This window comes from Balaenoptera acutorostrata, chromosome 10 (assembly GCF_949987535.1).
Source record: "Balaenoptera acutorostrata chromosome 10, mBalAcu1.1, whole genome shotgun sequence".
Lineage (NCBI taxonomy): Eukaryota > Metazoa > Chordata > Mammalia > Artiodactyla > Balaenopteridae > Balaenoptera > Balaenoptera acutorostrata.
This window is the reverse complement of record NC_080073.1, coordinates 1,444,298-1,459,807: the sequence shown is the minus strand read 5'-3', so window position 1 is coordinate 1,459,807 and position 15,510 is coordinate 1,444,298. Positions and strand designations below refer to the sequence as shown.

General features: G+C 51.1%; 1 protein-coding gene across 3 annotated transcripts in view; it reads left to right on the top strand.

Annotated features, from left to right (window-relative positions):
* Positions 1–15,510, top strand: part of RUVBL1 (RuvB like AAA ATPase 1) — a 38,827-nt gene that overhangs the window by 13,924 nt on the left and 9,393 nt on the right. For all 3 annotated transcript variants that reach the window (XM_007179183.2, XM_007179181.3, XM_007179184.3), the window contains 5 exons: positions 6,658–6,809; positions 10,388–10,477; positions 11,246–11,395; positions 13,049–13,112; positions 14,181–14,379. In XM_007179183.2, coding sequence (XP_007179245.1) covers positions 6,658–6,809; positions 10,388–10,477; positions 11,246–11,395; positions 13,049–13,112; positions 14,181–14,379 — 655 coding nt within the window. The remainder of the gene's footprint in view (positions 1–6,657; positions 6,810–10,387; positions 10,478–11,245; positions 11,396–13,048; positions 13,113–14,180; positions 14,380–15,510) is intronic.

The window sequence follows — 15,510 nt, the reverse complement described above, 5'->3', positions numbered from 1 at the left end:
GTCGGCCGGCGTGGTGGAGCTGGGGGTGGGAGAAGCGCTTGGATTCTGGGTCTGGTGGGATGGTGGAGCTGATGGGATTTCCTGAGAGATTAGATGTGGGGCTGGAAGAGAGAGAAGAGAGAGGAGGTGAGAATGAGTGCCAGGCGTTGCCGGGTTTGGAGGTGGGAAGTATGGGGAGGAGCAGACTGGGCGTCTGTTGAATGTCACTGTGGGTGTAGTGGGCCGCGTTCATCAGTGTAGCCCCAGTTCCTGGCCCACAGGGGGTGCTCCGTGACGTTTTTCTGAATGAGAGAAGGGGTGCACTTTGAAGCAGGTAGAAGAAAACAGAGGCTTCTAGCCCTCAGTCTGTGTCTGGTCGATAGACAGATGTTGTTTGGTTTACACAGTGTTCTTTAATAGCTTTTGAGTGAGTTGCCAGTATTTGGAAATTGGGAGATGTCCCATACAATGGAAGACGCTTTCGTTCCCTGGCAGCCGCGGTGGTGCAGGCGAATCAGGCGCCCTCCCTAGCAGAGCGGCCTGCGCCAGCTCACCCCGGTCTCCTCGTGGGGCTCGCTCTGCTGCCCTACAGTCCCTGCCAGGGCCCTGTGAGCGCTGGAGTTTGGGACTCTTGTTAGAGGTTGGTTTAGAAACCAGAGATGGTGCACTCTGTCCGTAGGCTAAGTTCTGGATTTTTTTAAACTGCCAAGTATTTCCTACTGGAAATATTTTTTACCTTGAAACACTGGATTTCTTTTTTTTGTGCCTATTTTAAACTGACATATAACATACACATAGAAAAGTGTAAAAATACCTGTAGTTTAACAATAATGAAGTAGATGCTCATGCAGTCACCATTCAGCTCAAGGAACAGAGCATGGGCAGCACCACAGACGTGGCTCGTGCCCTCCCAGGTCATAGCCCCTCTCCTCTCCTACACATCCCCACAGAGCGCGAGAGTGGTGTGGCAGTGGCTTCTGTGGCAGTCATAACCCTGTACACCCGTGTGTGTGTCCTAGGCAGTGTGGCTTAGTTTTGTCCCTTTTATAGACTTTATCTGAACAGAACCTGCTTTAGGTGCTGTGTCTTGCTTCTTCACCAGCCTTATCTTTGTGAGGTTCAGCTCGTTGTGTTGTATTTGGAATAAAAGTGGAAATGGCTCACAGGACCCCCTTCCTAGTTTAAAATCTTTCTGAGTACTTCTCGAAAACTTAATGAACATGTGATAGATTTTATTTAACTCATTAAGTAATGAGATACAAAGTAAGATGTTACAATTAGTTCAAATATCTGAGTACTTTTTAAATGTATTTTTATTTATTAAAAAAAATATTTTTCTGGACTTCCCTGGTGGCGCAGTGGTTAAGAATCCGCCTGCCAGTGCAGGGGACACGGGTTCGAGCCCTGGTCCAGGAAGATCCCACATGCCGTGGAGCAACTAAGCCCGTGCGCCACAGCTACTGAGCCTGTGCTCTGGAGCCTGCGAACCACAACTACTGAGCCAATGTGCCACAACTACTGAAGCCCGCGTGCCTGGAGCCCATGCTCCTCAACAAGAGAGGCCACTGCAGTGGGAGGCCCACGCACCGCGACGAAGGGTGGCCCCCGCTCACCGCAACTAGAGAAAGCCTGCACGCAGCAGCGAAGACCCAACGCAGCCAAAAATTAAAAAAAACACATATATATATATATATATATATATATGTATTTTTTTTTCTGACATTGATAAAAGATGACAAAACTCACCTTTACATGAATGCATATGTTTGGGTTTCTTAAAGTTAACTTAAGCAACTTAAATGCTTTAAAACTTGAAAAAATAGAGATAAATTTCCTGGGATTCTGTTTTGTGATTTGCCATTTTTGAGGGGACGAGACTGCAGTTCTTTTGATGGCAGCAAGGTGAAGAGAAATTTCTTGATCCTGACACAGAATAAAAAGACAGGTCATTGACTGTCTTCAAAAAGGAACCCTGCCCATCTTCCTCTGCCTTTGAATTCCTGTGAAGTGGCAGAGGGGGTGGGGAGGAAGTGGTAAGCTGACCAGAAATAAAAAGCAAGGAGTCTGTGCTGTTTCCTTGACGTGATGAAGGTCCCTGTCAGGGATTTAGAAACCTGAGCCAGCAGATGAAACCTGTGTCGTTCACGATGTCATTGCCGGAGATAGCGCCAGCCTGACCCTTTTCCTGGCTAACAGCCGGTTTCATTGTCCGTCACCCACATCCCCTGCCTGCTTGTCAGCACAGAGCAACTTCTAAACAAATATGGGGGCTAGTGAGAGACGGGAATGCCTTTCTTCCCCTACTCAAGGAATTTCATGTTACAGTCGTCTACCAGTAAATAGAGGGAAGCATTCCATTTGAAGGAACTTATCTATGTGGGATATAAAAGTTTTGATTTAAAAAAAAAATCAAAGTTAATTTTAAAAGTACAGAAATTTCCAATTTTGTCACAATCTTCTGTTGTCACAATTCATGTTGTTTGGAAAATTTTTGTCTTGATATTCAGGAACTAAGCATTAGGTACGGTAGAAATGAAATGCAGCCTCTCTTTTGGGACTATTCCAAGACTTGCATTTGCAGCTGGTCAGATTAAAGGAAGGTAGAGTCAAACTTTTCCTTAACTTTAATATCTGAGAGTCTTTGTCCTGATTGGGTTTCTGGGGAAAGAAGGCAAACAACCCAGTGATAAGATAATGACCAGGTTTGAAGGTGGGAAGGGACTGAGAGTGTCTGAACCATGGGCAGTGTTTCCCTGTGCCACTGGGATATTTCCCTATTAGGACCGAGGCGGCTTGGTGGTGAGGACACCCAAACCATTACGGGGCTTCCCACCCTCAGAGTAGTGTACGGCTCCACGTCATGAGCAGAACAGAGTTCTTCACTCATTCTTTAGATGAGTGTCTCTCAGCTGGGGCTGTACATTGGAATCATCTGGGGAGCTTTAAACTCCTAAAGCTGACAGGGTCCCAGTCCTTGAGATTCGGAGGCAAATGGTCTGAGTGCAGTCAAGGAGGGAGGAATTGTAGACGCTGTCAGGTGAGTCTGCAGGGTGAGACCTGTGACTGGGTCCAGTAGAGGTTTGGAGCAGCGCTCCCTCAACTTAAGCCAGCAGTGTTCCTCTTTTGCCCAGGCCCGCTGGTATTATTTACTTAGGTATTTCTTTTTAAAGTGACTTGGTAGTTTGGCGCATAAATACAGAAGAGTGCACGGAACATTAATGTATACCTCGGTGGATTATTATAAATTGAAAACCCATGAAACCAGCACCCAATCAAGAAAGAGATTATTGCCAATACCCCAGAGCATCTGTATGGTTCCATCTGTCCTTCCATTTTTGAGATTCAGCCCTATGGCCGCGGGTAGCCGTAATCGTTTCTCATTGCTCCATGATATTCTATTGTCTGAATACACCACAGTGCAGTTACCTCTCCCACTGCAGGTAGACATGGGAGTTTTCCCAGTGTTTGGCAACTAAGAATGATGCCGCATGGCTGTTGCTGGCTGTGTCCCTTGGTGCACATGTGCACTCAGGCCTCTTGGGTATATACCTCGGAGTTGAACTGCAGGGTCACTGGTATTCATGTGTTCAACTTTAGGAGGTAATAAATACCATGTTGTTTCTAAACCAACTTATACTCCCACCAGCAGTGTAAGCTTTCCTTTTGTTCTGCATCCTTACCAACTCTTGATATTGTCAGTCTTTTTAGTTTTAGTGATTCTGGAGGTTGTAGAGTAGTATTTCGTTGTTTTTTCTTTTTCCATTGTTAAAATTTTTATTTTGGAAAATATCAAGTACCCAAGAAGTAGTTAAGTGCTACGATGACCTCCCCCATGGTCCCAGCTGATTGCACAGCTGCTTTCATGTCTATAAATATTTCAGTATGTATCTCTGAAAAAGAAGGACTTAAAAAAATACCATTTTCATACCTAGAAAAAATTAACAGTAACTTCTTTAATATCATCACATATCTAGTTAATGTTCACATTTCAGGTTGTCCCGTAAGTGTCATAATATATTTCTTTTATAGTATTATTATGCAAATCAGGATACAAATAAAGGTCTACATAATAGATTGGTTGGGAAGTGTCTTCTATCTTTTAAATCTGTGTTCCCTTATGTTTCTATTTTTACCTTTGGGCAAAATACAGACTAGATAGAGACTGAGGTCGTACTCAAGGGCTGGCAGAAAGGGGGTGATGAGGGCTGTGGGCACGCGCTAACTGGAAGGGGAAGGACAGGGCAAGCTTCATGAGAAAGGCCTTGAGGTGGGGTCGGAGGAAACGGGTCCTGGAGACTCGGACCCCAGTCCTGGGTCCACCCTGAAGAGGGACGGACTGTCCGCCTCACCGCTGGCACTGACGGTTGCATCTGTGAAGTGGAGACAGAGTCCTTCCACGGCTGCTTTGCGGCTGATGGCCCTCCTGCTGTCTCCCGGCCCCAACCCTCTGGGCCGGGTGGGGGGCTGCTTCTACAGGCAAAGAGCTGCTGCAGCCTTGATTCTTAGTTTATTGTTGTTGGTGTGGTCTGCCAGCTTTCCCCTAAGTTCAGGGGCGCCTTCTGTACCCATCTTCACCTGATCTGACCCAAGGATGCTTCCCTTACCTTTGAACGGATGGCAGGCACAGTGACTTAGAATGGCTTTCTTGTTGAAGTTTTTAGAATCCTCTGAAAATCGATTTAATAGCTGTTAACTTACCTGTGGCATGGCTATGGTTTCGGAGGAAGCCATTTGTGTCTCTTGACCTGAACTTTGGGAATTAGAGTCTGTGCAGGAGTGTGTATGTGTTACGTGTGTTTTCAGAGAAGCTGGGGTGGTGATGTGCATTTGTCTTCCTATTTTCAGAAAAACTTCAGTTACTAATGATTATCATTGCTTTGTTAGAAAAACCCAGTTTCCTTTTTTTCTCAAGTTACTGTAAATGTTATTGAAGCATAACGTGCATACATACAGAAAGCATAAATCGTAACTGTGTAGCTCGATGAGTTTTCATAAAGTCAATACACTCATGTAACCAGGACCCGGATCAAGAAACAGACCTTGCTAGAACTCCAGAAGCTCCTTATGCCCCCTCTAGCTACTCTTCTTGTCCCCTGGGCCAGCAGGCAGAGACACGCCTGTATCGACTCTGAGGGGGAAAAAGCGTCTGATCCAGACGAGGCCTGGGTTTTCGTGCTGAGTTGGGGGTGCGCGGTGCAGGGGCTGTAGCATCCCGTGGCGCCTCCTAAGAGACCGCGGGCCTTATGCACAGCTTGCAGGCACATCCGCAGGCAGATTTCTTTCTTCCTTTTTTTTTTTTAAAATTAATTAATTTATTTATTTATGGCTGTGTTGGGTCTTCGTTTCTGTGCGAGGGCTTTCTCTAGTTGCGGCAGGCGGGGGCCACTCTTCATCGCGGTGCGCGGGCCCCTCACCATCGCGGCCTCTCTTGTTGCGGAGCACAGGCTCCAGACGCGCAGGCTCAGTAGCTGTGGCTCACGGGCCTAGTTGCTCCGCGGCATGCGGGATCTTCCCAGACCAGGGCTCGAACCCGTGTCCCCTGCGTTGGCAGGCAGACTCTCAACCACTGTGCCACCAGGGAAGCCCCACAGGCAGATTTCTTGGGTGTTGGATGGTCTGCCTGATGACACCCCCTCACCCCTAAGTGACTTCCTTGGCCCGTCCATTCATGTGTGCCTGTGGGGCTGAGCCTTCAGCCCGGGTGTTGACAGTCTCGCGGGGGCCGCTCAGCGCTGCAGGTCCCGGCAGGGGGAGACGCAGGGTGCCAGGTGGTGACTGTAGGGTGAGGAAGAAGGAAGGGTTGTGTCAGGGCAGCTTTGTAGAGCCGGCGAGTCTCTACCCGGAAGTCTGTGAGGCCAAAGGGAGGGAAGGATGCTTCCGGCAGCAAAAACATTGTACTTGAGGGCACTGAGGCCATCTTCTAAAAATTAATTTGACAACAAACGTTTATTGAACAACTAATGTGGGTGATGTTTAGAACAAGGAGAGACAAGTTTGCCTTCATTTACAATGTTCTAATCTAAGAACTGTAAATGCTTTATTATTGGGGGCGGTTTGCTTTGGAGATGAATTGCGAAGAGTTGTAGAACAACCCGCTACAAATCGTGAATGACAGCTGGGTGTTTCTTCTTGGGGTGTGCAGTGAGGAGCAGCCAGAGGCCCAGGTGCCTGGAGGGGTGGCTGTCCCTTGCTCTCAGCACGGACCTCTCTTTCGTATCCTGTACCTTGCTCAGGCGTGATGGTGCCAGAAGGGGTGTGGTGCGTTACGCCACTGGTTTTAAAAATCTCCTCCAATTTCCTTCATGTGGTTGCTGCTCTAGCGGAGTAGGATGGTTTGGGTTCAGAGACAGGATTAGAGGCTTAAGCTAAATTTCAGCCCCGTGGAGGGGTAGCGGATGTCTGAAACAGCTTTGAGGAACGATGGCCTGGGTGCCTACTTCTAGACCTGAACCTAGACGGTCCCTTTGAGAGGGTGAACTAGAACAGTTCTCTGCGTCCCGAGCAGCTCCTCCACTGCGTGTGTGTGGGCAGTGCCTCCCCACCCGGGGTTACGTACGGTGAGGCTGACTTGTTGGTTCTTATAACGTGGAGGTTTTATGGCTAAAAAGGCTGGTAAAAGAATGAGAGGGAGTCGCACTTCTCACCAGGGCTCGTTCATCTGCTGTCTGTCTCTTCCAGGGCTGCGGATAAAGGAGACCAAGGAGGTATACGAAGGCGAGGTCACGGAGCTCACCCCGTGTGAGACGGAGAACCCCATGGGGGGCTACGGCAAGACCATCAGCCACGTGATCATAGGGCTCAAGACAGCCAAGGGGACCAAGCAGCTGAAAGTGAGTGCCTGCTCATGGGCTGTCTCTCTGCCCCAGGGTCGCCCCGCGTGGCGTGACCTGTCTGTGCGCAGGGCCGACGGAGTCACGTGTGGGGCAGGGCTGGCACACGGAGGACTCAGTAAAGAAGTGGCTCTTCTTCTCTTCTTTTTATTTATTTATTCATTTATTTATTTTTGGTTCTGTTGGGTCTTTGTTGCTGCGCGCGGGTTTTCTCTAGTTGCGGCGAGCAGGGGCTACTCTTCGTTGCGGTGCGCGGGCTTCTCATTGTGGTGGCTTCTCTTGTTGTGGAGCACGGGCCTAGGTGCGCAGGCTTAGTAGTTGTGGCTCGCGGGCTCTAGGCGCGCGGGCTCAGTAGTTGTGGCTCACGGGCTCAGTTGCTCCGCGGCCTGTGGGATCTTCCCGGACCAGGGCTCGAACCCGTGCCCCCTGCATTGGCAGGCGCATTCTTAACCACTGCGCCACCAGGGCAGCCCTCTTCTTTTCTCCTTGATGCCGAGGGCGTTGTGTATGTCAGGGCCTGAGCCGTGTGGCACTGTTCTGTGTCCCACGCAGTGGCCGTGTGGCGCAGGCCTGGGCGTCGGCTGTTCAGTTCCAGTGCGCGTGCTCGCAGGAGAAGCAGCGCTGAGGGATCTGGTGGGAGTTGAAGAGTGATGACAGCGGACTCCCCCGGGGCCCAGCACAGAGTCCTGGCTGCAGGCCCTTCTGTGTGTCGGGCCCTATTAGCCCGTGGTGGCTTCAGCGGTCGGTTCTGCTCAGGCCAGGGTCCCGGAGAGAGTGTGGTGGTGGCAGTGGGGAAGGCCCTGGGTGGTCCTCCCACTCCTGTAAGCCTTGAGGAGGCGACAGAAGGGACGCCTGGCGGGGAGCATGGGTTTGGAGTCTCTGCACTCACTGCAGTGTGGCCTTCTGCAGTGACTTCATCTCTGAGCGATAGTTTCTTTATCTGTTACATGGGAATAATAATTGCCTATCTCACAGAGTTACTGTGAGGATAAAAGTTGTAGCTTTGGGTGTGGCACCCAGTTACCTAAGAAGTGGTAGCTGTTGGTGTTGTTGTGAGATGGGGCAGCATGATTGTGGCTTTGCCTTATTAATAACAATGAATAACCTTTTCTTCACAGCTCTCACTTATTGTATGTGCCAGGCCCTGGGCCAAGTGCATCAACAAATCTGTGTGTGTGTGTGTGTATGTGTGTAATTTCCCTCATTTTACAGATAAAAGAACCGAGGCTCATGAGGAGGTTAAGCAGTCATCCTAGGATCGCACAGCTAGTTAGTGGCAGGGTGGACTCTCTGAGTCCTAACCACTATGCTATCTGCCCTCCAACTTGCTGTGTGACCTTTAGAAGTCAGCTGAGCTCTCTGGGCCTCCCTATCTGTAAAGTGCGGTAGATTGACCATATAATTTCCCCATCTTTGCTCTCCTCTGCGATTTTATTGTTCTTTGATTCTGTAAGGTAGTTTCTTGGTCACTGCTTTATGGAGATCATAAAAATGTCACTTCTTCAAAGGGCCATTTTTCTTTATCCTAACAGCATTTCCATCTCAGGAGGTTGCCTCTGCAAATATCTCTCTTAAACCCCTCCACCTTCATCGCTCCCATTCTGTAGTAATTAGATTTCTTAGTAGGGTCTACCACCTTTCCAGTAATTACATCTTCAGTCACTTCATTTGGGAAATTAACCGATATAAAAATGCTGGAGGAAAAAAAAAAAAAAAGGTGTACTATCCAATATAGGATATATAAAATAAGATATGCAGTTTAAATTTTAGCTACCCATAAAGCTGTTTTGCACAGTTTCTTGAAGAAAATAACAAAAGGGTTAATGTTTTGCTTCCAAAATGAGTAGTTCCAGCCTCTTTGAGCATATGTACAAGCTGTTTGGATAGATGGAGTTCAAATACTCGGTGAATATTTAAGTGTGAAGGCGGAGGTACCGCCATCTTTATGGAGAGCCTCCCTCATCCCAGCCCTGCGGTAGGGGCCTGCCACCCCCGTCCTCACGCTCATGGCAGTGGTCCAGGAGCCGTCGGGCCCATCCCACCGGGGAGGTAGAGCCCTGGGTTCCCTCTGTGGTTACTCTTTGTAACAACTTCATTGAGGTCTCATTTTTAGTAAAATTCACCCATTTTCAGTGTACAGCTCAAGGAATTTTAATCGGTTTACAGAGTTGTACAGCTATCATCACAATCCAATTTTAGAACATTTTCATTACTGCAAAAAGAAACCTCATGCCTATTTGCAACAACTCCCCATTCCCACCCCCAGGCCCTGGCAACTACTAATCTACTTTCTGTCTATATATATATATATATATATATATTTTTTTTTTTTTTTTAAATTTTTGGCTGCATTGGGTCTTCATTGCTGCGCACGGTCTCTCCCTAGTTGAGGCGAGCGGGGGCCACTCTTCGTTGTGGTGCGCGAGCTTCTCACTGTGGTGGCTTCTCTTGTTGTGCATCACGGGCTCTAGGCGCACAGGCTCAGTAGTTGTGGTGCACGGCCTTAGTCGCTCCACGGCATGTGGGATCTTCCCGGACCAGGGTTTGAACCTGTGTCCCCTGCATTGGCAGGCAGATTCTCAACCACTACGCCACCAGGGAAGCCATCTGTCTATATATTTGCCTTTTCTGAACATTTCATATAAATAGAATCATACAGTGTGTGTTCTTTTATGTCTTGCTCTTTCTACTGAGTCCTGGTAAGTTTTTACTCTTTAATTTTGTTTGAGAGTTGAGAGTAATAGCTCCCCTTGAAATTTAACTGAAACATTTCTAAATACTGACTCTGTACAAAACATGCTGTCCCAGAATATTGATCACCTAGGGGGGCCTGAATCTGGATGATCTGGAGGAAGGCAACAGTTCCCAAAATGTGCTACTTTCCTTTCCTGGAGATGTAAACAGGTGGGCCCAAGGGAGCAAACACTGGAATTTGAATCGACTGGCTTGGGAAAGATCCTGCTTTTATGTTTTCTTTGAATTTTACACATCTATGATGTGATCACAGCTGGGTGCTCTTATATAGATGAGGAAACTGAAGCTCACAGAGCCTTGTCTAAAACCATAGGCCCGCAGAAGGGCAGCCATGGAGAGTAAGCAGGTTCTGTCAGAGCTTCCGGTGCAGAAACCTCCACCCCTGCCCGACGTGGGGAGGGCAAAGGATTGAAGCAGGGAAAGCAATCTCAAAAGGGGGTGTTAGGGTCCCTGGTCCTGTGGACAGTATGGGCCCTACCTGGAAGCGGTCAGAGCCATATTTGCCAGTTTGCAGCCTCTGGAGTAAAAGGAAGAAGGAGCTTAGGTCTCCCTTTGTGCCCCTCTCCTTCCTGCCTTCTCTTTGGGACACTCAAACCCCAAAGCCTGTCTCACGCATACACACACACACACTCTCTCTCTCTCTCTCTCTCTCTCTCTCTCTCTCTCTCTTACCTCCACCCCCCCCCGCCCCTTTCTCTCTCCCTCCATACGGTCATTAGCCACCTCAGCTCTCATAGAGGAAACCACCTTACAGTATATCAGAAATAAATACAATGTGGATTATAGTTCTCTGGTTCACTTTTTTTTTTTTTTTTTTTTTTAAGCTGGACCCCAGCATTTTTGAAAGTTTGCAGAAAGAGCGAGTAGAAGCTGGAGATGTGATTTACATCGAAGCCAACAGTGGGGCCGTGAAGGTAATGCCACGAGGAGACCCAGGTGGCCGGGAAGTGGCTTTCTTTCTTCAGGGGGTCTGGGGTGTGCGGGGAGGGGCACTGTGTCTGCTGCAATGCTGATGGAAGGTCAGCAGTTGCCCCTTATGTTTAGTCAAGTTTGCTTTCCCTTTATCTGCATTCTTTAACCTTCTCATGATTAAAACAGACAGTCTATTAGAAAAATACTAAAACCTGCTTAGAGGGGGAGAATGGTGAGGAAGCGAAACAACTGTAGTCATTTTCAAATTGAAATGTGCAGGGTATTTAATCTTCCTTTTATCTCTTTGGTATTTTCTTCCCAAGATATATGCATGTGGAAAGGAATGCTGCATTAGTTGGCATTCTTTTTATATCTGATTTCCAGTGTCCTGTACAGAGTTCCTCACTGTTGAATGGATGAGCATAATACTTCATATCATACAATAAATCACCCACCTACAAAAGAGTCTGAACAGCCCCTCCGTCTCCAGTTAATCTACTGGATTTGCCCTTTATCGGGAATTGCATACAGTTAAGAGAAAGAGGGGGAAGATTCTAGGAGAGAGTATTGGGTGTTTTCAGCTGGGTTTTGGAACCCAGCGATGGGCAGATAGCTCCTTCTCTTGGCAGCAGGGAAGCAGAGGCCATGTTTGCAGTTTGTCAAGGGGGCTGTCAGGCCGCAGTGGGGCCTGAGACTTTTATCTCACCCTGGGCCGCTTGGGGACTTGGCAGTGGAGCTCGCCAGGCACTCAGGCTTCGCTCTCTCTGCAGAGGCAGGGCAGGTGTGATACCTACGCCACCGAGTTCGACCTTGAAGCTGAAGAGTACGTCCCGTTGCCCAAGGGGGACGTGCACAAGAAGAAGGAAATCATCCAGGATGTGACCTTGCATGACTTGGACGTGGCCAACGCACGGCCCCAGGTACCGCCCGCAGCTACCGCCGGGAAGCCGGCCCTGCTGGCGGCCCTGCTGGCGCGGGAGCCTTTTGTGTGCTGCAGGCTCCGGGATGAACTGCCGGTCTTGCTGCCGCTGCTGAGGGCGGGCAGCCCTTTTCTGTCTGTAATGTTCAGCAATTAACGTGGACAAGAGCTGCGAGGGGCTCCTTTGTTGCAGTTCAAACGCTCTCGTCACAGATGGTTTCCTGCGCATTGTTCCTTCTCCCAGCCCAGCCTCCGGCCCCCGAGCTGGCCAGCTTCTCCCTGGCTTCTCTCCAGCACGGGGCTCGGGCCTGGGCTGCTCTGGGTGTGAATGGCAGAGGGCAGGAGTGTTCTTTGAGCCCTTTGCAGGATTTTAGGGAGCCTGACAGAGCTGTGTCTTCCCCCTGGCTTAGCAGAACCCCCAGTTTCGTAGCTTTGAGCTGGAACCGTCCCTGCTCCTCATGCGAGTAGAAGACGGATGCCTGTGTCCTGACTAATAAAGTGCGGGGAAAGCACAGGATGACTTTATGCCATCTCTGGGAGATGTGCAGTGCAGAGAACCCGGCTCTTCCCTGCTGGTGGCCTTTGGGTTTGGCTTCCTCTTCGTCCTGAAAGAGGCCACCTCTTCACGAACAAGGGAATAGGCTTTCTAACCTGAAGTGTGATCCATGGGTGTTGTCCCTTGGAGCCTTGGCCGAGAGACTGCTGCAGAGTCTCCCCGCAGTTTGCGGCACGGCGGTCCCCAGACCAGCCTGCTGGGAGCCGCTCGCCTGACGAGCCTCGCCTAAGTGGGGTCCGGGATTGAGTGGCTGCAGCACTGTGGGCTCGGCCGACAGTCGCTTCGGGCCTTCAGGCGTTTGTGGTTTAGGGCTCTCTGATTTTGAGTGTGCTCCTCCGTGAAAAGGGCGTGATACTTCCTACCTGGCCCGGCAAGCATTCGGGAAGCATTAGCTCCCTTTCACTGTCGAACATTCAGGGAGCGCCTGTGCCCCAGGGCCTGGAAACAGCAGGCGACCACGGAACGTTGACTGCTTGCTGCCTGCACTGTGAGGGGCTGGCAGGTGGGTGCGGCAGCTGGGGAGCCTGCGAGGGGTCGGCCTGCTGCAGGGACGGGCCCTGGGCTCCGAGCAAGTCTGGCAGCCGGGCCTGGTGAGAGGAGGCGGGGGACACGAGTCCGTGCGTCTGTCCCCAGGGGGCTGGAGCAGCAGGACAGTGTTGGGGTCAGACGCCCCACAGGGGGGCTTCCCGGGAAACAGAATGTGGTTCCTGGCAGGTGGGCTTGAAGTGAGTCCAAAAGAGCTGGATGCCCAGGGAAGGGCTGGCAGTCCTGTGGGATGAAGGCGTTCGGGATTGGGACGAGGCACGGCTGGGGTGGGAGCGGGGGCAGGCCCCACAGAGCTTGTTCTTCCCACAAAGGCATTTTGTTTGATTCTGGCAGGTCGGGGGAACCTCTTAAAAACTCCTCTGTGCTGAGAAGCTCCCCAGGCTTTCAGTGCAGGTGCCCAGGGTCTCCACATCTCAGGATCCCCGTCGAGTTGACGAGCTGACGAGCTGACGTGGGGCAGTTGACGAGGGGCACTGGGGTCGGGGGGTGGCGACGAGGCATTTGCAGCTGCCTGAGGAAGCGGGACTGACTCCTGAGTCTCCTTCTGTGCAGGGGGGACAAGACATCCTGTCCATGATGGGCCAGCTCATGAAGCCAAAGAAGACGGAGATCACAGGTGAGAGAAGCAGCAGAGCTGGGGCCTGGGGTCTGATGACCCGGTCCCCAGCCCGGCGAGTGCGTCGGGAGGCGCGCTCCTCCTCCACCCCGACAGTGTGTGGCTGTCCTCGGGGTCCTTGCACCCATCCCAGAGACGGAGGCTGTCAGGGGCCATGTCGCTTCTGCGGCGCGTGGAGTCCCCAGGCGAGGCGGGAGTGTGGTTGCCCCTCGTGGGCTGTAGTTTACCTGCCCCCCTTGCTAGCTGGTACGCCCCTCTTTTTTCTAATCACCACCTATAGCTTTGTCACCTGAAAATGTTAAACACTAAAGCTCTGTTTTCTTTAAAGTTTCAGCCAGTGGCATGATCTGAGCCCTTTCTATTAGACTCGCCTAGAGCAGCGTCCTTATCTTAACTCAGCTTTGACCATCCCCGCTTCATGGCTGTGGTGGAAGGTGCTGGCTTTGTGGGCTGCTCCCTCCTGCTGATAGTACAGGCGCTGGTTTGGACAATGAGAACTGTGACCTTGGACGGTTATTCAGCTTTTGAGAGGCTCTGTCCCTCTCAGAGCTCTGAGATGGTGCCTTTCCTCAGAACCTGTCATTCCTCACAGGTTTCCCTCCGGAGAGGATTCTGCACGCACCCTCTTCCTTCCTCCAGGCACTTGATTGAAAGTTAATTAACGAAGTGTTGTCACACAGGGCCAAGAGAAAGGGTCATTCACCGAGTGCTGCACAGGGAAATTTGCATATGAAAACTCCCTTCTTCCTGGGTTGGGGGTGTGAGTAATAAGGCCTGGTGGGGAGTGTGACCGACGTGCAGAATGTTGGAAGAGCCATTTACAAACTTAACAAAACACAACTTCAGGGGCGGCAGCCAATTTTGTGACTTTTGGGTAAAGTTATCCCTATTTTCAGATGAAACTGAAGCCTGGAGTGGGGCCGTCGCCTGCTTGTGGGGTCACACAGCTAGCAGTCAAACCCGGCCCTGAACCTGGGCTTGGATTGAGTGCGGGTGGAAGAGAAGAGAAAGGCGACAGCCTCCTGCACCTGGCATTGACCCTGCCTGTCCATCCTTGCCGACTCCTAGATAAACTCCGAGGGGAGATTAACAAGGTGGTGAACAAGTACATCGACCAGGGCGTGGCGGAGCTGGTTCCGGGCGTGCTGTTCGTTGATGAGGTCCACATGCTGGATATCGAGTGCTTCACCTACCTGCACCGGGCGCTGGAGTCTTCCATCGCCCCCATCGTCATCTTTGCGTCCAACCGAGGCAACTGTGTCATCAGGTACCATGAGGCTTTTCCACCTTCTGCCCGGGCTCATTTGTTCCTCCAGGATCACTTTCATCCCATGGCGTCGTGAGTCAGGATGAGGGTGAGGGGTGGTCGTGTTCACTTCGAGGGAAGCAGAGGGGCTTGACCTCACTCCGTCACGGTCACCAGTGCAGCAGCCACCCTGTTTCTGCATACGAGGGCCTCCTCGTGGTGACTGGGGTTCCACTGGGGTGTGTCTTGGTCATCCGGTTGGAGTGGGCAAAGGTAAGGTGAGGTGGGCCAGCCTGTGGCGACATGGCCTGTGTTAACTTCCGACCTCCTCCGAGCTCCAGGAGGTGTGTGTCTTGGCTTCACTTTTCAGAGAGGAAACAGAATGACAACGTGGTGTGCCCCTGGTCACAAAGATAGGATGAGAACCCAGGCCTCTGACAGTGAAACCAGTCGTTTCTTTCTGGCCCAGACATTCTTGGAGCCACGCTGGCACCTCCCCCCACCAACCCCCTTAGGCCCACCTTCAAGAAGGGATCCCAGAGGACTCGCCCTCTTTTCAGCTCTCGACCTAAGCACCAGTGTGCCCAGTAGTTGGCTCACTGGTTTTCTGCACTCCCTTGAGTGTTGGGGCCTGGTCCCAGCAGTGCTAGGGCATGGGGGGGGGGGGTGGCACAGAGCCCTCTTTAAGCCTGCAGCACAGTAGCGAGGGCAGCAGAGCCGCGAAGGCCACGTGCTCCTGGCAGCAGCGGGGTGCAGGAATCTGGAAAGAGACCGCAAGGCCGTGAGGGTCTCAGCACAGAGCTGGAGCCAAAGCTAGTGGGGAGCCTGGACTGCTGGTTCACCTAGACCTGCCTCGGAGGAGCTTTGTCTCCGCTGAGCTTATACAGAAGCCATGCTGCTGGCTGTGGGGCAGGCCCCCTGTTCAGGTGATCACTCTCGCTCAGAAAGAGGATTTGTGGACTTCCCTGATGGCGCAGTGGTTAAGAATCCGCCTGCCAATGCAGGGGACACGGGTTCGAGCCCTGGTCCGGGAAGATCCCACATGCCGTGGAGCAACTAAGCCCGTGCGTCACAACTACTGAGCCTGTGCTCTAGAGCCCGCGAGCCACAATTACTGAGCCTGAGTGCCACAACTACTGAAGCCCGCACGCC